This window comes from Protomyctophum parallelum (genome assembly GCF_964188405.1).
Source record: "Protomyctophum parallelum genome assembly, chromosome: 3".
NCBI classification, from domain to species: domain Eukaryota; kingdom Metazoa; phylum Chordata; class Actinopteri; order Myctophiformes; family Myctophidae; genus Protomyctophum; species Protomyctophum parallelum.
In genome coordinates this window covers 27,720,810-27,746,255 of record NC_139698.1, presented here as the reverse complement: position 1 = coordinate 27,746,255, position 25,446 = coordinate 27,720,810, and the positions used below count along the sequence as shown (strand labels likewise).

At 45.7% G+C, this 25,446-nt stretch overlaps 1 protein-coding gene across 13 annotated transcripts in view; it reads right to left on the bottom strand.

Annotated features, from left to right (window-relative positions):
• Positions 1 to 1,138: 1,138 nt before the first annotated feature.
• The window catches only part of arid1aa (AT-rich interaction domain 1Aa), a 36,879-nt gene continuing 12,571 nt past the window's right edge, over positions 1,139 to 25,446 (bottom strand). For 2 of the 13 annotated variants that reach the window (XM_083761673.1, XM_083761678.1), the window contains exons 6-23: positions 24,987 to 25,076; positions 23,242 to 23,412; positions 21,979 to 22,318; positions 21,281 to 21,429; positions 20,725 to 20,807; positions 18,561 to 18,773; positions 18,178 to 18,382; positions 17,634 to 17,784; positions 16,474 to 16,643; positions 14,919 to 15,114; positions 12,421 to 12,549; positions 11,867 to 11,963; positions 11,010 to 11,300; positions 9,989 to 10,348; positions 9,385 to 9,610; positions 8,808 to 8,938; positions 4,093 to 5,888; positions 1,139 to 3,775 (exon numbers count right to left, since the gene is read on the bottom strand). In XM_083761673.1, the coding sequence (XP_083617799.1) occupies positions 2,980 to 3,775; positions 4,093 to 5,888; positions 8,808 to 8,938; positions 9,385 to 9,610; positions 9,989 to 10,348; positions 11,010 to 11,300; positions 11,867 to 11,963; positions 12,421 to 12,549; positions 14,919 to 15,114; positions 16,474 to 16,643; positions 17,634 to 17,784; positions 18,178 to 18,382; positions 18,561 to 18,773; positions 20,725 to 20,807; positions 21,281 to 21,429; positions 21,979 to 22,318; positions 23,242 to 23,412; positions 24,987 to 25,076 (5,594 nt within the window). In that variant the 3' untranslated portion in view covers positions 1,139 to 2,979. Of the gene's footprint in view, positions 3,776 to 4,092; positions 5,889 to 8,807; positions 8,939 to 9,384; positions 9,611 to 9,988; positions 10,349 to 11,009; positions 11,301 to 11,866; positions 11,964 to 12,420; positions 12,550 to 14,918; positions 15,115 to 16,473; positions 16,644 to 17,633; positions 17,798 to 18,177; positions 18,383 to 18,560; positions 18,774 to 20,724; positions 20,808 to 21,280; positions 21,430 to 21,978; positions 22,319 to 23,241; positions 23,413 to 24,986; positions 25,077 to 25,446 lie in introns of all 13 variants that reach the window. The other 11 variants (XM_083761674.1, XM_083761667.1, XM_083761676.1 and 8 more) reach the window with 7 other exon arrangements.

The following is a 25,446-nucleotide window of genomic DNA, read 5'->3' as shown; positions in this document are numbered from 1 at the left end:
CTCACAATGAGTTGCGATGTTCACACGGGTGTGATTTTTTTTATACATTTGAAAACTTGTGAAATGGAACATTCTGCACAGAGTAGGCTACTTTCTACTTCCGGTACATTTTGATGCCAATGCTTTTTTACTTTTACTCAAGTAGATACTTTTCCACAACTGCTAATTCCCAGAAATACACCCACTCAGCTACACCAGCCCACCAGGTCCAATATGCAAATTAGACGCTTGCTGAAACCCCAAACCACTTTGAACAGCAGTAGTTGGTGGGCCTGTGATGTTTTTCATATTAGAATATTATGAATATTCAGCACTCATTGAATATTCATAGAAATCAGAATTACTCAACAAGGGACCACTTTTCAGTTGTTTTCAGTATGTGGGGAATAACCATGTTAAATAACAGAGTATATTTGCATATTTCAGAACATGACTGTTGGGGGGACTTTGTTATTTTGTGTCAATTACCCATGTGCTTGTTTTGCAGTATGGCCTTGACACCCTGCTTAATCACACCTCTGCTGTCAGGCAGAAACCAACTTTGTCCAATATATTAACTTAAAAAAAACAAAAAGCTAAAACAAAACATGTTTTTAGAAGACCACAATAATCAAATGGTGACTGTACATCGTCAGATACTTGAATGTGTCCTTATATCATCACTTTTACACAAATCCAGTGCAATATACAAGTGGAGTACTTACTACTGGACTTAGGTTTATGGCCATTAACATGGAGATATAGGCTTTTTCTCCGTCTGACATAAAACAATGATGGAAAAAACAGCCAACTCCAAAGTTGGAGTTAGATGGCCATATGGTTTTCAAAAACCATCGCAAAAGAGTTGTCTTGTCACTGCTGGCCCATACTGGTTTACCTTTGGATCCAGTAGGTCCTAGAATTATTTTATTGGAACATAATTAAACTTTATATGGGGCATCAAAAAATGTGTTCTTTGCAACTGTACATATGAATAGTGCGCTCAAGGTTTGTGGAAACCCACAATAATGCATGCACATGAAGTTATCCCATTGTGTCATTCCCAGATAAAACCTTGAAGATTTTATATTATTCTTGTAGCTGGATGAAATAAAGTACACCTTCATGCCCCAGAAACACGACCAGAGGAATGACGCCGTTAAACATCTTAGGAAGATTTAATGTACATTTAATTCTTACCACGTGGAACATATAGTATAAAGATTTTCATACTGAATAAATGATATTCATTGAGCCAAAAAGGGGGGAAAGGGAGGAATTTACATGATGTCTTTAGCTACATAAGTCTTGAAATACAAATATGCAGAGAATCCATATTAACCGGAGAAAAATTGTCAAACGTAACTTCATCTAGGGTTTATTTTTCATTTTTGTACCAGGAGATTAACAGGGTTCGAGCCGTGTCTGCCGTACTAAGGAGCTGTGAGAAAAGAGAGAGAGAGAGAGAGAGAGAGATGGACCGGAGGAAAGGGTCCATCTGCGCAGAAGGTGGTTGTGGGGATTGTAGTGGGACCAGGAACCAGAGTTCAGGAACCAAAAAGGCTTTATTTACGCCCTCAATATATGCTTCGTCGCACGCTGGAAAACGGCCTGACCTATTGCAGCATCCCGTCGCGTCCGCTTGTATAGGTCGGGCCGTTTTCCGGCGTGCGCCCCCTGCCACTGCTGTCCAACGAAGTACGGAAATCTGGCCCCTTTTTTATGTGGGTCCTCGATGGATGCACATCCCCCGCCAGTAGCGTGTTTGTATAGAGGAAATAGTGACACAGACAGAGAAGAGGACGGACACAGAAAGAAGTGTAATGTACAACATCATATATACACCACAGCAAAGCTGTTATCCCAAGTTGAAAACCAGTCCTCGGGGGGTGTAGAGAGGGGGGGGGGGGGACTTCTTTTTCCGTCAAGGGTATCTCATACAATCAAGGGATAAAGAGAGGAGGTAAGGATTGTTGTCAGCGGCGGCAGCCGTAGGTATTTGGGGGGGGGGGGAGAAAGACCTTTTTTTGTTTAGCTTTTTTGTTTAGTTTTTTCTCTCTTGAACACCAAACTAAAAAAAGAACAAAAAAACGACCTCGAAACGTCTAGGGAAATCTGCGCCGTCGTTTACCCCTTCTCTGCGCGCGTTTGTGTATGTGTCTGTGTGTGAGAAAAAAAGAGAGAGAGAACTCGTGTTACAGAATGCTTACACTCAAAAGAGCAGTACGGTACAGAAAATGTCCTACAATCTACTGCACACTGCACAGGCCTCCCCGGTGAAGGTTGTCTGCTTTGAGCAGCAGGCTGTCTATCGTAGAGGCTGACTGGTGGGGATCCCAGTTGAACAGCAACCAGAACCAGTTGGCCACTCATCAGTTCTGCTTTCGCCTCGGAAACAGAAAACCAGTTTACAGACTCACTGTGCCCCTTCAAGGGGAGAGCTGGGGCACAACGTTAAGCCTCCCAAAACTCACTGTAAACGAGACAGCAACTTTGGTTAACAGTTTTCTCTTGTTTTTTTTTGTTTTTCAGCTATTTATTTTATTCATTTATTTATCTTTTTTATTAAAAAGTACTTTTTACCCCCTTCCCCCCGCCCCCCCCCCCCCGACCTCCTCCTCCCCCCCACACACAAGTGCGGCACGGTCTCCTAAACCTTCGCCGCTCTGCTCCGACATTGTCTGGTCGGCGTTTCGCGATCCAAGTTGATGTTGTTGTTGTCGTGTTGCGGCTGTAGTTGTGGGAGTCTCTCTGGGTGGTAATCCACTGCAGCTCTGTGTCTGGCCCGCCTCAAACGAGGACAGGCCTGGGGAGGGCTCAGAATGGAATCTGAAGGGTTTTGCATAAATTAAAAAGAGTCACTTGAGCTTTCCCTGCCCCTTTTTACACATACAAGCCAGGTCACCGGGGGGGGGGGGGGGGGGAAGAGAGAGACATGGGATGGGGGGGGGCAGGGATTTTAAAAACCCCTAAAGGTGGAGCCTCAGCTCCCTACAGCTGTCATGACTGGCCGATCAGAAACAGTACATCACAGATGACGTGGGACACCAGTGAGTTCATTAGTGGGGACACGGAGAGGTCGAGGAGCCGGGACTCGTATAGCGTGAACTCGGAGTGGTTCTCCTCCACCTTGGCTAAGGCGTGCAGAGCCCGGGCGGCTCGCCGCATCATGTCCGGGCTGGTGGGCTCGAAGTGCATCCCCTGGAGGTGCAGCAGAGAGCTCTGGCTCTGCTGGAGCTGCGTGGCCGCCAGGCTGTCCTCCAGGAAGCCCAGCAGGTTGCCCACGCTGCCCTTCTGGACGGCGATGGCGCGCGCCGCCATGCCGTCGCCCTGGGCCAGGTTGGCCAGCAGCACCACCGCCATCTCCCGGCACACCGCCACCTTCCTGTCCCCGATCAGCCGCACCAGGATGCCGTACAGCTTCTCCAGCCGGGTGAAGGGCGGCGTGGCCAGTATGAGGTCCACATTGTTATCTTGGATGCTCAGCTTGCTGAGGGTCTCCAGGACCAGTCTCTGGGGCGACAGGGCGCTGTGCGGGCCCAGCGTGGGGAAGGGGTCCTGGGCCTCGGCCGAGGGGCACACGGCCCAGTGGAGGAGGCCGTCCAGCAGCGGCAGACAGATGCTCTCCGAGTAGATGGAGAGGTCCAGCTGGCCGGAGATGTTGGCCAGGGTGACCAGGGTGTTTTCCCGCAGCAGCTCCAGGCAGTCCCACCACCACTCGTCCCGCTGGCTCACGCCTTCGTCCGACTCCTCGTCCTTCTCGTACGTGAGCGGGGCCTGTTTCCGCTCGGGGTGCCTGTGGGGGTTAGTTATTGACATTGTGACATAGGAATTCTCATTTTTTATGGCTTTTAGGCTTTGTAAAACAAAATTATTGCACAGGGCAGATAAATGACTGACAATGACCAATGTACCAGTACACCAAAATATATAATGTACCGTGGGCAAAATATGCCATATATCTAAATTATTAAATATGAGCTATTTGAGCTGAGCTATTTCTGCTAACAGATTCATTTATACAGACGAATGGAAATGATTCTGACGATTATGAAAGAATAATTGCGATGAATGGTTAATGATGTAATAATTGTGCGGGAGGGGGGGCCCTACCTGTGGTGGAGCAGGATGAGGCGGCTGAGCAGCAGCAGCAGCCCCGGGTGCTTGGACATCTCGTGGTCGTTGCCTGGGACGAACGAGAGGCTGCGGACGATGTTGGACACGCAGACGCAGCGGCGGGCGAGAGAGTCCTGCCAGTGGGCGAGCGTGATGAGCGGGCCCTCGTCTTTGCTGTGCGGCTCGTCCTCCAGGATGGTTCCGAGACGGCGCGACGAGGGCAGGGCCAGGTCGCTGCCGCAGAGTGCGGCAATGGCGCTGCTGCTGTTGTTCTCCTGTTGGCTTTTGGAGCTCTCTTTCTCAGACTGCTCCGGTTTCTTTTCCTCACTGTTGTTGGCTAATGTGCTGGCCTTCTCTGATGTTGAGGCCTTCTCTGATGTCGAGGCCTTCTCCGATGTCGAGGCCTTCTCCGATGTCGAGGCCTTCTCCGATGTCGAGGCCTTCTCCGATGTCGAGGCCTTCTCCGATGTCGAGGCCTTCTCCGATGTCGAGGCCTTCTCCGATGTCGAGGCCTTCTCTGATGTCGAGGCCTTCTCTGATGTCGAGGCCTTCTCCGATGTCGAGGCCTTGTCGGACGCAGAGACCTTCTCAGAAGTTGAGGCTTTCTCGGACAATGAGGCTTTCTCGGACAATGAGGCTTTCTCAGATGTCGAGGGCTTCTCAGACGTCGAGGGCTTCTCGGACGTCGAGGGCTTCTCGGACGTCGAGGGCTTCTCGGACGTCGAGGGCTTTCCGGACGCCAAGGGCTTCTCGGACGCCAAGGGCTTCTCGGACGTCGAAGTCTTCTCAGATGGCGAAGTCTTCTCAGATGTCGAAGTCTTCTCGGACGCCGAGGGCTTCTCAGACTTCGAGGGCTTCTCAGACGTTGAGGGCTTCTCAGACTTCGAGGGCTTCTCAGACGTCGAGGGCTTCTCGGACGTCGAAGTCTTCTCAGACGCCAAAATCTTCTCAGACGTCGAAGTCTTCTCGGACGTCGAAGTCTTCTCGGATGTGGAAGTCTTCTCAGACGTTGAGGCCGTCTCCAACATAGAGGGTGTCGAGGGTGTCGTCTCAGACGTCAAAGCATTCTCTTGGGAAGCTGGCCGCTTTGGCCGTTCATCCTCGTCCAGACGCCGCTCCTTGGCCTCCTGGTTGCCGGTTTGGCCCGCCTCCGCTACTGCTGCTTCTCTTTCAGGTAATTTCCTCTTCAGCAATTTCATAGGGACCAGCATCCGTTCCCGGGACTCCAGGAAGTCCTCTCGAGGTTCGAAGTGGGTTTGGATGTGCTCCGTGGAGTCTCCTCCGCCAGCACTCCAGTGGAGCAGCCCGCTGTTGAACTCCTGCACCTTGCCCTGACGGCTGGCACGGTTGGCCGCAAACGGGTCCTTCTTTCGTACCACCTTGAGAGGGAGCTTGTCGAACTTGCTGGCCTGTTTGGGTCTCTCCTGCGTCGACGGCGAGGAGTGCGACTGTTCGGACGAAGACCCTTTCCTCTCCTCGTCCTCTGCCTTCTCCTTCTCTGAACGAGGGCCCGAGCACGGCTGCTGCTCCTCCTCTGCCTTCACACAAGGCTGCCCTTCGGCTGCTCCCTTTTCCTTCTCCTCCTCCTCCTCGTCATCATCATACTCCTCATCGTTCTCCTCCATGAGCAGATCCTCCTCGTCTGCGCTGTCCCAGTCACGGTTCAGCAGAGCGTCGGGGTCTAACAGCGTCCTCTGGCCAGGGTCTCCCACCTCGTACTCCCGCAAGATGCCGAAGATCTCGATTAGGCAGCGTCGGAAATACTCCACCACCAGCTCTAGGAAGCCAGGCAACTGTGGAGGTGAAGGAAATGACAGTAAGTATTGTTAATATACACATGGCTTAAAGCTCTGTCACTTGGATTCCTTATTAGAGGCCAGCATGTTATGCTTCTTTTAAGTTATGCTTCTTCTCAAACCTTAAAGATTATACATTTCCTTAACTGGTATTTGCATTACGCATTTAATTTGTTATTTATATTTAAAAATTGCTTTATTCAAAATAATCTAAATAATCTAAATCAGTTTGAGAGTCAAGTCAATCAACCCCACCCCAAAAGCTATTGTCCAATGCCAATCCAAATAGTTTAGCAACCGTTGCCAATAAGGATGGCAAGCTATTTTGCATGGCTGTGTTGTTGAACACATACACAGATAAGTTACACGACTGACCAAGGTGATTGCAATAATACTAATCACCGTAGTCTTACCGTGCATTACATGAAAACACCTTTCGGACAGTCGTTAAAGTTGATTGAGTTTTTTCCAGTCATAGCCTATTGCAGGTCTGGTTGACTAGATTTTTAAGACATTTTGAAGCTCTTGCTACAGATTATTTATATGGAGAAATCCTGTAATTTAACATGCATGTCAATGGGTGAGAAGGACAGCGCCTTGCCATTGCCGAGTGGAGTGGGAGGGGCTTAGCGAAGGGCTAATTGAGAGTTCACAGCACAACTAGAACAAAGATGGTGAATGATTTATTATAACTGCTCCCGATGAGAAGGTTGGTGCCTTGCATGCTTTCCTCCACCAATCAGTGTACAATGTAATGAATTAAGCACTTTGGAGAAAAAGCGCTACATAAAAGCCGTCCATCTACCATAATCATCATTACTAGAGGTGCGAGTTGGAGCCTCTACAGCGGTGCCCTACTTGGAACGATGCAAGTTGGAAATGCATACCCTTAACAGATGACGTCACACTGATAAGCATCAGTATGCCCATGCATGCAACCCTACACATGCAATGGAATTGGTCACTGCACTCGCTTATAAAAATGCACCATCAAACTTTCACATACTGGTTTTCTCCCAGTGTGGAGGAAAAATGCTTAGGATTTTTATTGTGATCTCTTGCCCTTGAAATATATAATCCTTGGTTTCTGTTTGTGTGTAAACAAGAATAGCGATTCAATGCAGTTGTCCTAGTCAAAACCACACATGTCGCCATCATAAGACCAGAGGGAGCACTCTGTGATCACGGTACCAGAGCACGGTACTCCACGGTACACTATATGATCACGGTACCAGAGCACGGTACACTCTATGATCACGGTACCAGAGCACGGTACACTCTATGATCACGGTACCAGAGCACGGTACACTCTGTGATCACGGTACCAGAGCACGGTACTCCACGGTACACTATATGATCACGGTACCAGAGCACGGTACACTCTATGATCACGGTACCAGAGCACGGTACCACTCTATGATCACATTACCAGAGGGTGTACTCTATGATCACGGTACCAGAGCACGGTACTTGCTTCAAGTTGCTTGAGCAGCTGGAGCCCCTCAAGCCTAATTTATGCTCCGTTGTGTGTCTGCATGCAGAGAATAGAGAAGACCGGTCGCATCCGTGAAAGATTTTCATATTTTCCAAAATAGTGGAAATAGCAGATCTACAAGCTTGTGGATCGGCTATTTCCACTATTAATGTTTTTTATAACGTGTAACGTTATGATCCGTCATATCTGCCTGTGCACCTTTTGTTTACGAAGGCTAAAAGCAAAACAGAAATATATCTTTTGTATTCATAATGCTCCAATGTTCAATGACACAAACAGAATTAAATCGTTATGTGTGTGACGATTCATCTACAAATTACATTTGTAATGGTGACAGACAGTCCCAACTGCGAGCTCTTGGTGGTTCGTTTCTGTAATAAAACATGGGTGTGATGGTGTGCCCACCGCGTTGAGGCTGAATAATAAAACATGGGTGTGATGTGTGCCCACCGTGTTGAGGCTGAATAAACGTTGCAGTAATAAAACATGGGTGTGATCTGTGATGGTGTGCCCACCTAGCCTGGTTAATAAACCAGACTAATATCGCACGGACCGCGGGATATTAGTCTGGGGAGGCTCAGCTTGGATTTCATTTCCAGGGGAGCGGGTTGAAACATTTTCTCTTTGACGCAATTGGTCAGAGCTACTGTCAGTCAAAGGTCTCAAGCATTGAAAGTCACTGTACCAAAGCCCGCCCATATTGCATACCGTGTCCCGATTGGCCACCCCATTTCTCTGGTGTAGGAAATGGGCGTACAATTGAGCCTCTCCAGACCGTAATCCGCCAGCAGGCAATTTATTTTTGCCAACGGCTGATTCGGTCTGGTTTATTAACCAGGCTAGTGCCCACCGTGTTGAGGCTGAATAAACGTTGCAGTAATAAAACATGGGTGTGATCTGTGATGGTGTGCCCACCTAGCCTGGTTAATAAACCAGACTAATATCGCACGGACCGCGGGATATTAGTCTGGGGAGGCTCAGCTTGGATTTCATTTCCAGGGGAGCGGGTTGAAACATTTTCTCTTTGACGCAATTGGTCAGAGCTACTGTCAGTCAAAGGTCTCAAGCATTGAAAGTCACTGTACCAAAGCCCGCCCATATTGCATACCGTGTCCCGATTGGCCACCCCATTTCTCTGGTGTAGGAAATGGGCGTACAATTGAGCCTCTCCAGACCGTAATCCGCCAGCAGGCAATTTATTTTTGCCAACGGCTGATTCGGTCTGGTTTATTAACCAGGCTAGTGCCCACCGTGTTGAGGCTGAATAAACGTTGCAGTAATAAAACATGGGTGTGATGTGTGATGGTGTGCCCACCGTGTTGAGGCTGAATAATAAAACATGGGTGTGATGTGTGATGGTGTGCCCACCGTGTTGAGGCTGAATAATAAAACATGGGTGTGATGTGTGATGGTGTGCCCACCGTGTTGAGGCTGAAGGTCTGGATGCTGTTGTCGTCGTACAGCAGGATGTTGATGGTGTCCAAAGCCCACGTGCTCTCAGCCAGCAGGCCAGACTTTAAGGACATCATAACTCGCCAGGCCTCTGGGGTTCCTGCAAGATGGAAACAAAAGAGAATACCAAACTCATTCAATATGCGCAGTGGTGGAGAAAGTACTACAACACCGTAACGTAGAAACACAAGCAAAAGTCCGGAATTCAACGTTTTCATATGTATAAAATCTATTTGAAAATAGTTCTTCAATCGCGACATATTGTGAGCTCATAGATCGGCTATTTTCAAATGGCTGAAATGCATATATGGCTGATTGTCTGCTATTGACGTATATATATACACGTTTTAATAGCCATTTGTTGTCTGCGATTGACATACGTTATATATATGTTAATGTATGTTTTGTAATAATAGCAGTTTTGGATTTACAATATCCAATGTCCGTGCCCTTTCCGTACAAATGCATTATTATAATATTTTTAAACTTTTTTCAGGAAAGAAAATCTAATATAAATCAATATTAGTTGTGTTGTAGCCAACATACCGATCTCTTTGACGGTGAGTCGCCGTCGTGGTTTCAAGACGGGATGGGTGGCCTCCACGGATCCGGGAGGGAAAGGCATGTCCCGCCGTATGAGGGGCGACTGCACCGCGGGGGGCACTATGTGAGACGCGGGCACCGGGGGTCCGGCCTTCTGCATTCTGAAGGGCGACTTACTGGGCGACGTCCTGCTCTCCAGGGGCCGGGGCATGGAGGCCGGACTGGACACCTGTGTGGACAGGACAGATCACTGCTGTTACACAGGGGAATAATCACCTGATCGCAAATATCTTTGCATCCTTTCCATTCATCTGTATCTATCTATATATTCATCATGTTGTAATACATTTTCAAATAGCAGATCTAAAGGCTCTCTACTAAAGCTTGTAGATCAGCTATTTCCCATTAGTATAAAGTGATTTATTTATACGGCCTATTTTGGCCATTCATTCAATTATCCCATTAAACAGGGAACGCATCCGTGTCATTTTAGAGTTTTGCATTGGCTAAAATATTGAAAGTGTAAGAACGACTGATTTAGAAAGCATTTGTAGAATTGGTCTTAGGTCGGAGTCAAAGTCCATGATGGCGACAGCACCCCCCCTACCTGTGGAATGTGGTTCTGCACGCCCTGCGGGGACGGGTAGCTGCCGGGCTGCCCACTGGCACGCGACATGGGCTGGCCTGGGGCTCCAGGGCCATAGGGGGGCCCCGGCCGGGGGCCCATCTGAGGTCCTCCCCACTGGCCCTCGTGGTTCATGCGCTGTTCCGTGGGCATCATCTCCTCGGGGCGGTTCATGCCGGTGTAGCCGCCGGGGCCCGGGGGTCCCCCGGAGGCCCCCGGTGGGCCGCCCTGCCGGTTGGGGTAGTTCTGGAAGTTCATGTCCCGGGGGCCCCCCTGCCACATGCCTGGCCCCTGTGGGCCGTCGGGGCCCTGCTGCATCATCTGCGGAGGCATGTTGGGCCCCTGGGTGACCCGTAGGGAGGGTGCAACGGTTAATGGAAATTAACTAATTAACGGATTAATTAATTAATTGAATCCATTATGGAAATTCCATTCAATTAATAATCAATCCATATTTTGGGCATGTCATTAAAAAAAGAATTGTAGCTACAAGCTACAACCTCACAAAGCATCGTGTTGTGAGCTCTTATATCTAGTATTGTCACTATTTCTGCACAGTGTACATATAGTATATTTATTATGGAGAGAATTACATTTCAGCTTTAGAGGTCAAATTGAAGTCTTCACGGACAACTGGTTTAGATGGATTTCTCATAGCTCTACCATAAGACCAGATTTTGTTTAAACTCGGTTAAATCTGATACATTAATGGACTTCGTTCACCTGTTGAAGTGTACGCATGTATAGTGATCATCAATAGAGTAGAGGTACGTATGTACTATGTATAGTGAGCATCAATAGAGTAGAGGTACGTATGTATAGTGATCATCAATAGAGTAGTTTGTATGTACCGGTATATTGTTCGTTTGTGTGTATTGTCTTTTCTTTTTCATGAATGTTTAATTAAAATTCAATAAAAAGTCAAACAAAAACAAAAAAACAAGGGTAATGAATAGAACAATCACGGCGCTAATGGAAAATAATGGATTCTTTGCAGCCCTACCTGGGCGTTGGGTGGACCCTGGGCGCCCTGCATCCGCTCCCTGCCGAAGGGGAAGGGGAACTGGCCGCCGGGTCCCGGCGGGCGCCGGTCGGGGCCGGGGTAGGGCCCGCCGCTGCCACTGTACTGGTTGTACGCCTCCGGCTGGCCTGAGGGGGGCGCAGTGGAGCCTCCTTGCTGCGGCGGCTGCTGCTGTTGCTGCGGTGGCTGCTGTCCGCCGGGGAAGGGCCCGGGGTAGTCGCCCTCGTGGCGCTTGGCTGGCGGGTAACCACCTTCCACGGGACGCTTGTAGTTCTGCATTTGGAAAACAACAATAATGGTCCACAGTCAGGGAAATAGCAGAGGTTCCTAAAACAATGGGTCGGGGCTAGGTTTTTCCTTTTTTTTGTCGCGACTAAATACCCCCTTTTTTATTTTTATTAAAAAAAAAGGTTTTCACAAAAATGAATTCTTATTTTCCAGAAATGTCAACAATTCAAAAAGATTTCTAAAGAATCAAGTCCATACAATAAAAAATGATTTAATAATGAAAATGCAACGTCTAAAAAAAAAATAGTGCTTAAGCGATCAATCGCTCTTTTGGGTCTCAAACTAAACCGTTTGGGGGAAACCCCCTCTGGACAATAGCATCAGTTGACCCAGATTAAAACTCCATAAGCAGCACATGGGTAACCCAGCATCCAGTTAACCAGATAGCATCAAAAGGCCATTTGAAAAGGAAACAACAATAGTGCCAACACCAAAGGACGAAACCTATACTTGAAAACTGAATAGCTTCAGTGTGACATCATTTGTTCCCGGCGTTGGTGCGAGACGGGAGTGTGGTGTGTGTGTGTGTGTATGTGAGACGGATCGCTTACCTGTTGTTGTTGTGGGTACATTCCAGGCTGCTGATTGGGGTATGAGCCACTAGGGGGCGTGCCCTGGCCAGGGTACTGATTACCATAGGAATCATGCCTGCAAACAGAGGATCCCGTCAGCTTTCAAATATTAAGTGTTGCTCTACTTACTCACTGCTCACTATATGAGCTGCTCCCCATGCTAGGGACTTACTAGGACCACTATATGAGCTGCTCACCATGCTAGGGACTTACTAGGACCACTATATGAGCAGATCATTATGCTAGGCATGTCAATATAGGCAAAATGTTTGACAAGAGGTCACAATTTGGTAAAATACCCCTTTTTGTGTTAAACATTGTTATAATTTAGCTATTGAAAAATAGCAGATCTACAAGCTCATAGCGCGCCACCGAGTGGCGCACTACGAGCTTGTAGGTCTGCTATTTTTTTTTAATCGTAAAAATGTGGCGCAAATCTTTGAATATATATTCCTTCAAAGTGAATGTTTTTAACTCGGGTCTAAATGGGTAAATGGGTTGAATGGCCGGAGAGGCCGTTCCGGCGTACTGACCGTGGCTGTTGTGGTGGGAAGCGGTTGGGTGAATACATCCCAGTGGTGTCAGCGTTGGCAGCCATCATGGGATTTGGCTGTGGAGCCCCTGAGACCATACTGCCCTCTGGACCCATACCCTGCTCCGCTCTGAGAAAGAAAAAAAAAAAGAATATACACAAATTACACATCATTTTTATCAGTGGTTCTTAAAACATATGATTGCATGGTTCTTTATTTATAATTTATTTTGGTCAAATAGTGTTTATTGGAGAATCATGAGTACAAAATGAAAGGCAATTTGGATTACAAATCCACAGGTTTCCAATTGCAGGACATACAAGTAACATAAACTCCAATGAAACAGACTACTAACACTTAAGTAATAATAAAACCAAATGCCCGACTAAACATATGCTGCTTAGAAAACGGCAAGAGAAAGCCATAGCTAGTATAGGATGCCATGAATGAAGGATAAAGTAGAGACTTGAAGAATATAAATTACAAATAAGAAACGGGAGGAACAACAATCAGTTGTCCCTGTCCATGTTGTATCATTAGACATAACGGTAAAATAAAATTGTAAAATGTGTCACTCTCTCACAAACCCCCGGTAGTACCTCCAAGTACCCCTAGGAGTGCAAGTGACCCCATTGGAGAAACACTGCGTTAGGATGCCAATAACTCTCATATAGTTATAGACCTGGAAAGGTCCATTTGGTTTTTAACCATCACCAATTAATCCGGGGAACACCTGGAACCCCCTCAAGGACCACTGGGGGTCCCTGGACCCCACTTTGGGAACGATCGATTTATATACCGGTAATACAGCACATTGGGGATCTCATGGTCAGAATGTATTTCCCCACTTCAGCAAATACAGTAAGCATGACATTAAATGACGCACAGCAGGAGGAGGAAACGGGCACGTTTTGTGCCCCGGGCGTTTAAGAAAGCCAGGAGCTGTTCCATTCTTATTTGCAAGTGCTGACTACTTCAGTTTACTAACAGGATGGAAAATTAACACCAGCCACAAGCCAAAATGTGTGTGTCAATTTCCAGTATTGCTGGTAAATGCAATCTACACTCCATAAGGGGCAAAAAACCCAGCAAAGAGTTATATTCTCAAAAAGCTTATTGAGCTTGAAACAAAATGGCTGATTAGTGTCTCAGGATTTAAAAAAATGCTAGTTCACTACTAAGGAGCAAGTGAAATTTGCCTTTTTCAGGGAAAAATCCAAATGATACTTGCAACCAGTTCAGTGTTTGAGAATTAAAATGGACACTGAAGGAATCATAACATGCATTAGGATTCTGAAGACGTCTTTTGTTATGTGATCCTTTTGCATCATAGCTTATTAAATTATATCCAATTCACCCAATATACTGGTCAAATTCCCCTGGGCTGAAATGACACAGACATTCATAGTGGTTGTAGTTCCAAACAGAGCACATGATTCATGTCTGATTTGGTTGAATTGGTAGTTTATACGAGGGAAGTTCCCGCCTTTTACAATATTAGCTAAATATAATGGGTTCTTTCCAAAATAATACAATAGAGTAGACTGTTCCTAGAGTGGTGAGTACACATGTGGTTAACACACAGTGTGGCATAATTATCGTGCCATGATAGGAGAAAATGTAAAAAAAAAACAGAAAAGAAAAGAAAAGAAACGTGACTGTGAGCAGGCTCACAATAGCTTGTAGATCAGCTATAATGACAATGCACTGTTTAGGAATTAGGTGGCTTAAATACATATCCATTATTTCACATCTGTTGCCAGTCGTTCCAAACCTCAGTGTTCTACCTTCTACTGTAGGACCTACAGTAGAACAACCCATGTCACCGTCACAGAGGTTCTACTGTAGGACCTACAGTAGAACAACCCATCTCACCGTCACAGAGGTTCTACTGTAGGACCTACAGTAGAACAACCCATCTCACCGTCACAGAGGTTATACTGTAGGACCTACAGTAGAACAACCCATCTCACCGTCAGAGGTTCTACTGTAGGACCTACAGTAGAACAACCCATCTCACCGTCACAGAGGTTCTCTAAAGTGGGCTCAAGAGTTATGGGGGTGGGGAGGGGAGGGCATGAAATAAAGCGAAACAAAATCTCTTGACTGAAACATTTTGTCAGTCCAAGTGGTGAACTGTGATTTGTGAACAGCATGAAAGGAGTTCTCCAGACTGGTGCCAGGTGTCCTCGTTCTTGCTGTTCTACATGCAGCCAACCAGTTGAAGGAATTGCATAGAGGCCGTTAACCTTCGATTTTAAGAAAGATCCGAGACCATCAGGGCTTATGGAAGATTCTTAATCGAATATACCCCGTAGATTGGCTATTTTTGGAGCACAACCTGGTTCCATAGAGTCTATGGTTCCATAGAGTATGGCATAGATATACGACATGGTGACTTCTATGAAATCCAAATGTCTGAAAACTGTAATCCACGAGGGGGAGGTGATCAAAACGTTTGAGAAACGCTGCAGTCTGTGGGTGAAATGTCGTCTTACCTCCTTTCGTAGCCTGGTCCATAGGGGTACTGCTGCCGGGGCCCCATGGGGCCCATGCTGCCCATGGCCCCTGGGGGCCCTCTGTTGAATGGAGGCTGTGGCTGTTGTTGTGGAGGTTGTTGCTGCTGTGGAGGCTGCTGCTGGTCCCCCACACCGCTGTTGGGACCCTGGCTGGCAGGCAGGAACTGTTCCCCTACTGCTGGGGCACATTTTGATTGATTGATTGATGAATACCTTATTCGTCAGAAATGTAAACAGCACGTGGTACACAGACAGACAATAAATACCAATCCCATTTTTTTTAAACTTAAGGTAAAGTAGCAATGTATAAAAAGAACCACACCAGTGTGAAGTGAGGGGCGCTCTTATCATCATACATCATCTCATTCCAGCCAATCACAATTTGCGTCCTCACAATGTTTGCGTTTACACAAACCCTCAAACTACATAGGAGGGGCTAGCGCTCCTCAAAAAAATAAGGCCTGTAAATCAGCTATTTCCAAATAGAAGTGCGCTATGGATGTCATGTAATTTTTCACCTGTACTACTTGGATATAACACAAAATTCCTTTAATATATATATATATATATACACACACACACACACACACCGGTATATATATATATATATATATATATATATATATATATATATATATAGTTTATAAAAAATCTAATCTACAAAATAACTATCAACTACAACTCAACTGTCAAATAACTCCAGTGGAGTAAAACAAAGTACAATATTTGCCTTTGAGATGTAGTGGAATAGAAGTATAAAGTATCTCCACATGGAGGAAAAATAAATAAAAACAATGTTTTATTGTCAGGATAAAGAGACGAGAATGGCCCAAATGCACACCAGGATATGTGGACAGACACCATTTATTCATTACTTACGTTAATTCCTTTAAGTAATAAATAGTGTCAACTGGACAACTGTTTTCCGCTTATTCTTGTTTATACTGTACCGGTTGGAACTTGGAGAATAGAACTGCTGTGCACAGCGATTCTTCTTTTTAAATGTGTTTTAATGCCCTTTAACCACTTGAACTCTATATACTTAGCTGGCCAGGGTCCCACTGGGATCTATATTAGAATACTCTAGTATTTCCCTCTGGACCTCAAATTTACATGCTCCGTTGTGAGTTCATAGATCTGCTAATTTCACTGAATGTTCGACACTAGGGTTCAAATGGTTTACGTTTTCCCTCTCACCTTTTTTTATTTATTTATATAATTGCTTTCAACCATCATACAAATAAGGTTAAACTGACAATCAAGGATAATAAAACACAGTAAAGTTATTGACTTGTTTCCACTGTGGACCCCTTACACAAATTGACAGATATGACAAAATATGTTCATATAATCTGTCGGGTACAAACCTCATATATCCAAAACAGATACTTTCAAATGCAAAAGATTGATTACCTTCGATTCATTTGTATGATCAAGTATGGGCGTTAATTTACAGGGAAAAGTCAGAACATGGAGAATTGGAGATAAGAGGTTTTGTATCTAAAATATATCTGTCCCAAAACAGTGTGCCCACCTTTTCGCATGGCGCCGAAAGGGTCCTTGTTGGGTTCGTAGGGGCCCATGCGGCCCTGCATCTCTGGGGTGCTCATGCCAGACTGGTAGCCCGAGTTGGGGGTCATATTCCTCCTGGGGAAGGCAGGGTCACTACCGTCAGAGAAGGGGTCCTGCAGGCTAACACTGCTCCTAGGGGAGAAGGAGTGGCAGGTGGGGGGCCGGATGACGAGAGAGAGAGAGGATGAAGTGGAGGGTGTGTCAAATGAGAGAAAGACATTAGTCTCCTGTTATGCCTTTAGAATGCAAGCCGTCCTACTCTGACATGTCATTCTAGTGTCACAAAGAGAACAGATGATGAATTAAAGCCTCAAAAGAAAGTAATTTGTTTGTTAAAGGCAGTTCACAACAAGCACAATAACTAACAATATGTGAGCATCTACACTTGTGAACAATGGTTTCTGTAAACTGTGGCACCAAACACACACTGCACATAGGAGAGCCTATGTCAGAGCCCACATGGAGGGAGAGAGAGATCTCCATCTCAGTGGTGCTGAAAGACGCATGCAAAAGGATATATAGTTAATATGACTAATATATAATAATAATAATTATGAATTATAAGGAGGCGAGATAGTTGTACTGGAGAGGTAATGCCAGGCTGCCAGCTAGCCTACCAGCTAGTGTTAGCTATCCATATTAATCGTCACCTCATCTCTGTTCATAACTAAACTTATCCCAGGGTGATTGAGACCAATTGCATCCCAGATGTCCTCCTGTTGGATTTTGAACAGCTGTCAAACATTAATAAAATCGTTCCGGAAGCGATCCAAACGACATTGTTTACGACCATCGTCCGTAGTTATGGTGTTATCCACTTCAGACAGAACAATTCTTAATTTATAGTTATTGTTCTAGTTACTGTGCATGCTGTTATTCTTGTACTGGCAGTCTGGCACCGTCTTGCGTGATCGATCACGGGAGTATTGTCTTGGGTGCTATAGCCACTATCCTCCTGATTTACTATAAGGCTTTTATTATCCAAGTTGAAGCTAAATGCTTAAAGCGGATGCGTAGAACGTTAGATCTGTCTGACATGAAAAAGACCGGTCTCCCATGGACCGGCAATCAGTGTCGATGGTTACGTCACCCTCGGAGAGGGTTCCGTGGAACAGGCCTCACCTGGCAGGTGGCATCGGAGGCATCTGGCTGTGAGGAGTGGAGGCCGGGGTGGGGGGCTTCAGGTCTCCCCCCTCGGCCATGGAGCTGCTGGTGGACTGGGGCGTCTGGGGGCCCTGCAAGGAGCCTGACCCCGCTGTGGAGCAGAGGGACGCTTCAGTTTGGCCAGAGAGAGGAAGAGCGAGAGGAGAGAGAAAGCATAAAGATCAAAGTGGCAGGGCTTTAATGACCTCGCAACACGGCAGGTTGAATATTAAATAGAGGCCGGATTAGATAACTAGAATTTATAATAAGACCAATTATGTTTGCTTCTTGCAATTATCTTGTCATTTTCTGTCTTAACCATTGGTTTTCCATTTATTATTGTTCTTTCCTGAATATCTCTTCCTTCTTCATTTACACCTTGCATATTACTATTCAATCTATATACTTTCACTGTGTGCAAATAATAAACCTAACCCTAAGATTAAAGTGGGTGTCAAAGTTTGACTCTCAGTTGCATTGGAATAAGCATTAGGGCTGCATGTTGAAAGAGCAAGGCTCCAACCTGGAGAGGGCGGCTGGACCTTTGGCGTCTGGTTCTTCTTGTTGTCGGTGAAGATCTCTGGGGGCGGGTCCTCGCCGCGCTCGATCTTGCACTCGAAGGCGTACAGACACTGGATGTACTGCTTCTTCAGGGAGCTGGCGGCGCTGCTGGACGTGCCCACGTTCAGGGACGTCGCCAACTCGCGCCACTTCTTGTTCTTGTTCACCTGGAGGAGGAAAACGGACTTGTTTAGCACAGAAGAAGGCACGCCTAGGGCAGGGCTTCTCCAAAAGCTCACAACCGTCACACAATGTGATGCATTGTGACCTTGTAGATCAGCTATTTTGGTCAATGTTCCCCCCAGAATAATTGTGCTGTCAGGTGGATTATGGGGCCTACAGTACCTGGGTCATGCCTCCGATGTCTTTGACCGACATGTAGAGCCTGAAGAGGTCGAGGGGCTTGCGGCCCACGGCGGGCAGGTTGGTCATGCCCATGGCCTTCTCCTCGATGAAGCCCAGGTATCGGTCCACCCACATCTTCCTCTCAGGCTCGGGCCCCAGCTCGTACAGGCGGACGATCTTCTCGTTGGTCGTCGTGGACGAGTTGGACTTCTTCTTGTGAAAAGGAATGGACAAAAGATGCCCGCAAGGATTAAAGCCAAATAAAATCTCACAAATCCCAACTCCATATATATAATAGTAGAATACTTTCTTTTTTTCCCGGTGCATGGCATACTTCTCACTCAATTGGTACACCGTTAAAAACAACATCACGTTGTACTTTTTCAACAACCAGTATAGTTTTCCTTTAATGTGTGTACAATAAAAAGGAGAGGGGGAAATAATTCTCATTGTTGAGAAACTATACATACATTATACATCATTAGCCAATGCCAGATTTTTCAGTCTGATGCTGATCTCAATTCTGGAGTCACAGACAGACCAGCTATTAACTACGATTTGACTGTGGTTTGGCACTGTGCTAGAAGTGGTACATATGGTTTCACAGTCAACCGTCTAATTCACCACATCCATCCATCAACTCTAGACACAAGGTCACAATTTACTTGTTTTTTTAGCGGTCATTTGATGCAGGGCTTGACATTAAGGCTTGTCCGGGACAAGTATTAAATCTTCCCAGACTAGTGCATTAGAATTTGACTTGACCATTGGACGAGTGACTCCTGGTTTCGCTTTTTCTGTGACGCTCCTACCAGCCAACAATATTGTCCCGCATTATTGTCTGGCTTTCCTAATCACCTTTCCAATATTGTTAATAGCCCTGGAATGTCTGTAATCTTACATTTCATGTATTCCAAATACACAGCCATATATCAGTCCTATTAGAGCAGTTAGCAGACTGACCACGTTGGCATGTAAACTTGTGGCACTGCGTGTGTATTCACCCAGTAATTCATTCCTAAGACCTCTAGTTTCATATCAATTTGAATGATTACGTTCTGGCAAAAAAAAAAAGTAAAATATCTCCACTTTTACACTTTTACAGGAAAAGCTAGAATGAAAATATAAAATTTCTTTGGCAACAGTCTATGTTTGGGAAGCACAAACATGCGCCATATGTTGACAATTGAGAGGTGTGCTGCGATTGGTGTGTTGGTGTAATTGATCACACCACCTATTTTGTGTGCCCCATAAATTTGTGCTTCCTAAAGGGAAGTTTTGATATGTTCATCCCTGGCTCCCTGCATTCATTCCAGGCCCGGAGAGAATGTCGTCTGTGTGCAGCTCGTGGAAAAGTGGAGATATTTTACTAAATACACATTTACTGCCAGAACTTTCAAATTAATATGAAACTAGATCGCAAAACGACTCCAAGTCTTAGGAATTAATTATTGGGAGAGTGTGCATGCAGTGCTACAAGTTTAAATGCCGACAAGGTCAGTCTGGTAACCGTGCACGGATAGGACCGATCTATGGCTGTGAATTTGGAATACATGAAATATATGTAAGATCATAGACATTTTCATCTAGGGCTATTAACTTGCAAACTATATATTCATCTAATATTCAAACATGTATTCACCAAGTAAAACCAACTTACAGTTAGTTGATTTAAAATGTAGGCTTATGTGTGTGCTCATGCTCCGGACAAGTGACTTTTGTGCCCGGACAAGTGAATGGGAAATGTACTTGTCCGAAGGACAAGTGCCTCAAAAAGTTAATGTCAAGCCCTGTGATGTGAGGTGTACTTTAATAGCGGCCATTCAATGTCATGTGTATGACTCTTATGGATTAAAGCAGTGCACATGTCTTTCAATTACTGGGATAGCATTCGTCATCAGAAAATAACGTTTTGACGAAAACTTGCTCGGATGTTGCGCTCTGAAAACAGCAGATCTACAAGCTCAACGCGCGCAACACATTTTCAGCATGCAACAAAGCATCAAATCAGCCAATACGACGCCATCAAGGCCCGCCAAAAAAAACATTTTGTCGGATAAAGAAAGTCTAAAGATATTTAGACTTTAGACTAAAACATTACTAAAACTAAAATTAAATATTACATCAAAATCTGCTGTCAAAATTAACACTGCCATGGACAAACCTTTTTGGTCTCCGGTTTGGGTGTTCCAGGAGCGTCCACTTTGTTGTTCATCTTGTTGTTCATCTCTGGACTGGGGGCCATGCCTAAAACAAACCAGGAAAGATTGTTGTACCACTATTATTAATTGCAGTGACTGTCGCAATAGACATTCACACCGGCTAGCAGAAAACCACCTGCAGTCGCTTTAGTTCAGTGGTTTTCAACCAGTGGTCCTTGAGGGGATTCCAGGTGGTCCCCAGCTAAATGATGGTCTTTAACTCTTGAGCGTAAAATGAAACCAAATGGACCCTTACGAGTCCATTTGGTTTCATTTTACGCTCTCAAGCGTTAAATTATTATTAAACATCTACCAGTACATCATATTTACAAGACGTCTACAGAATTAGAGAATGCAGAAGAATTGTCATTTTGATCAGCGTTTGCTAATGCCTAATGGTACCAACCGTTTTCAGCCTGAGAGGCTAAATCTCATCAAATGGTGGTCAGTGGCTCAAATGCAGAATAAATAATGCGCCATGTTATGGGAAAAGGGTTGAAAAGCACTGCTCCGACTCACCAGAGGAGTTGTTGGACATGTTTGGCCCCATGGTGAACGGAGGCCCACCCTGTGCGTTCATCATGCCGGGGATGTTGTTCATGGGTGGGCCGTACGGCGGGCCGCCGGAGCCCATCATGCCAGGAGACATGTTGGGGTACCCAGGCATCCTGTGTGGACAGATGTAGAAGAGATAGATGAGGAGTCAAACCTTGCCTTGAAACAGAGGTTATTCAACTTGAGATGGAAGAGCACTGGAAAAAAGGATGCCATTAGCTGTTTTTTCTATTGGATTTGGATGTGGAACACATGATGGACTGATGGTATAGCAACCATAGCGCACGAATGAACACTCTAACAAGTAGGATAGTCCAATGAGGAAGAATCCAGCACTCAACAATGTACTTCGACGTTGATGAAGGCATTTTGTTTATGTTGTTCCCAGTGAGGCTAAATTAAATTACAGTACATTGTTGAGGCTTCTACCGCTTGACAAAATGTGGAGACCATCTCTCCGGCTCTTTTAAACCAAATATTTTGTTCCATTTTCTTTTCTTTGTAGATAGCTCTTGAATTCAGAGACCTCTGTTGTCAGACTATGTCTATATGCTCATCAATCATTTGTTTAGTGTTCTCCTGCCTGTGGGGTCACTCTAAGCCCAAGAGGAACCACGATAAAGGTTTGTTGACATGAGGTGACGTAACCTAAAGAAACAGACCTGTTGTGCATGGAGTTGGTTGCGGCGTGCTGCATGACCGCTGCAGCATCCTGGGCCTTCCTGTTCATGCCCGGAGGAGGGCACATCCCTGAGCCCACCTGAGGTGGCATGTTGCCCATGTTGGGGCCCATGTTGGGGCCCATGTTGGGGCCCATGTTGGGCCCGTAGGGACGCGTGGGCCCCATCTGGCCCGGTGGCATCCGTCCGGGAGGCATGCCTGCGTACGGTGGCCCGGGGCCCCCGCCCTGGCCAGCCATGGGGTTCATGGGGCCCATGCCAGGCCCGGCGTAGTTGGCATTGGGCATGTTGCTGTAGCCAGGCTGCCGCGGGACGGGGTAACCTGAGGAGGACAAGGATAGCAACGAAAATATAACAGTGATTCTAAACGTTTTATTGGAATTTCTGTCATGATCGCGACTTGAATTGCATCCCCTCGTCGATTGTAACAGTGGGTCTGTCTATATCAGTGCTTCTCAAAGCGGGGTCCAGGGACCTGAAGGGGTCCTTGAGGAGGTCCCCACGAACATTATTGATAAGTTAGGAAGCCTAATGTATCCTACAGGTCCTTAACTGAGAGTTGTACAAGTGGTTCCATGTGTACAACTCTGAGTTATGGGGAGGTCCTTGGAATTAAACCGCTTGAGAAGCACTGGTCTATCCGCTGAGTTTTCCATTGTTAAGGAGCTGTGGGAGGCTGACTCTTTTCCCTCCAGTGGGAACTAGCGGTGCGAGCTGTGCACCCTGAGCACACAGAGCCTCCGACACAGCGGCAGCTCTACTGACAGGAGGCTCTGCTACGTCAGCTGACTCTCTGCTTCACCGCTATAAATAGACACACTGGAGTCAGAGGGAGGGACGGGGCGATAGCATGGAATTCCTGCGAGGCAAAGAAACGCATACCATAGGCTACAGGAAGTGAGCAGGGGGGCAACTTTGCAGTCCAACAGACTGTTGATGTTTATATGCACGGGAAGTATTTATGAATTGAGCAAAAGGCGCACGCACACGCACGCAAATGTCAGGGTCATTTAAAATTCCACTCCACACCGAGTCAACTGGACCTCATTTGGCTCTGTACTTGGACCACTTTGTGTCCGTCTACTCTACACAAAAATCTCTCCCAAGCGTTTTCGATTTAGATTGTAGCCGATCTACAACAGCTTGTATAGGTCTGCCATTTTAGAATGTGAATGCTGGAGTTGAAGTGGTGTTAATAAAAAGCAGGCAGGGGCACCCAGGCTGTTTTTGTGCCCACTGACTCACCTTGGGGGACGTACTGTCCTCCCTGAGGCCCGTAGCCCCCCATGGAGTTGTTTTGCTGGAAGGGGCCCATCCCGGGGTGCATCTGTCCACCTGAGGACTGGCGTGGCGACAGAGAGGAGGCTGACTGGGGAGAACCGTACGGAGGCATCTGGGGGTTCCGCTGCATGAACCCTGAAGCACACAAAGAACATCAATATTGACCCATTAAGACCTGAGCCCATTCTACAAATACCTTCTAAAATCAGTAGTTCTTCAAAAACAGCACATATACAAGCAGAGCGTCACTTTGTGCCACACTGTGAGCTTGTACATCTGCTATTTTGTGAATAGCAGACGCAAAAATCTAAAACGACACAGATGCTTTCCCGGTTTTAATGGGTTAAAATGATGACACATGCCACAAGGATAGGGTTCAATCTCTACCTCCAACATTACAATACAAACTAGAACAATAGCAATCTGAGAGTTATTTAAACGTATGACATCAAAGTATGAGACCCAGGTAACCTGGGGATAGTGATGGAACGCAGCATCAATACCATCTCATGCCACCAGGACAATAGTAGACAGCGCAGGCTCACCTTCACTCACAGCCGCGGACAGAGGCACAATATTTTGGACCAAACAAATAATTACAAAGAAGAAAAACAACAAAAGAAGTGTTGTAACCTGCCGTTTTTTTTGTTTGGTCCAAAATATTGTGTGTGAGTTGGCTTCGTACGACACTTAAAAGTTCTTTAAATTAATAATTTAAGAAATGCCTATGGTCAAAATGCATTGCGATTCATTTCCTGGGCCACTTGTTGTTCTGAAAGGAGGAGGGACTGCGACGCTCTATTGTCTAAATGTATTGTCAATGTGTGCGTTACCCGTGTCTCTTACACATGGAATAAAGAAAAATTCAATCTCTTGACTGAAAGTTTAATGATGTTTAGGTAGTCTCTATTCCACAATCTCCAAATGCTATACAGTCTGGAACTACACCTCCCGAAATCTAAGTAAGGAAGCTGCTATTTCTGTTCACGAAAATATATACATTTTATTTATTTTATTTCCTTTTCTGCTAAGCAACAAGCTATATATGCTTAGATAAATCGAGGCTTTAACCTTTTGCTTTTATGAAAATATCTGTTCATGGAAGATGCTTCTAAACATGTATTCTCTTGCTAGTTTGATCACTTCAAATACTCTTTCATCTTAAAACAACTAATATCCGATAATAACCGAAAATAGCAGATCTACAAGCTCATGACACGTGAGCTTGTAGAAACAAGCTGTCACAGAAGACAGCCGCTATGGAATCCAAATGACTGAAATCAGTCTTGGAACTTTAATCCATGTGAACGTTGCAATACAAACGTCAAACTACTTTTTTTAGCAGAGTGCACAATGCACTTGCATACATCTTGTAGTTCTTTCACATTTGATCCATGGCCATTAGTGGAGAGCTTTAAAAAAACATTTTGGGCGGGAACCCCTTTTGGTGTTAGCATTATGTCATGCTTTAGCTATTGAAAAATATCAGATCTACAAGCTCATAGCTCGCCACCGAGTGGCGCGCCACGAGCTTGTAGGTCTGCTATTTTTGAAAAATCGAAGAACGACTGACATAGAAACATAGCTTTTTCAGAAAACTGTCAAGATAGAAGACATTTTTAGAATCTGATCTCAGGTCAAAATGGATTAACTGTTATGCCAACCAACTCCCTTATCTCCTGACGGACAATACCGTCAGCATACTGTACCTCTGTCCTGTGGCATGGGGGACTGGCTCATCGATGGGTGGAGGGACCCATCCGACTGCACGCTCGACGGCCTAGGGGGTATCTGGGTCCCTAAAAGCACAGAGGAAATCACTTGATTGCGTTAGTGTGCTGCCGAGTACAGAACAGTGGTTCTCAAAGTGGGGTGAGCTTGTAGTTGTGTGTAGCAGTGATCATTTTCAAAATATCTTTTAAGATAATTTGCAATAAGAGTGAAACATTTTACAACACACATCCTGTGTAGGTAGTCTTTGGCACGAATGTATTTTCAGATGGGGGTCTGTGCGCAATTAGGGGGGGGGGGGGTAATTTGACACAAAATAAAACGTTTGAGAACCACTGGAATAGAAAGCCTATCACGTTAGATGTTATGAACCTGATGTAGTTTGAGAAATATTTCTAGCCTGGAAATCAGACGAATACAGACAACACAAATCAGGTA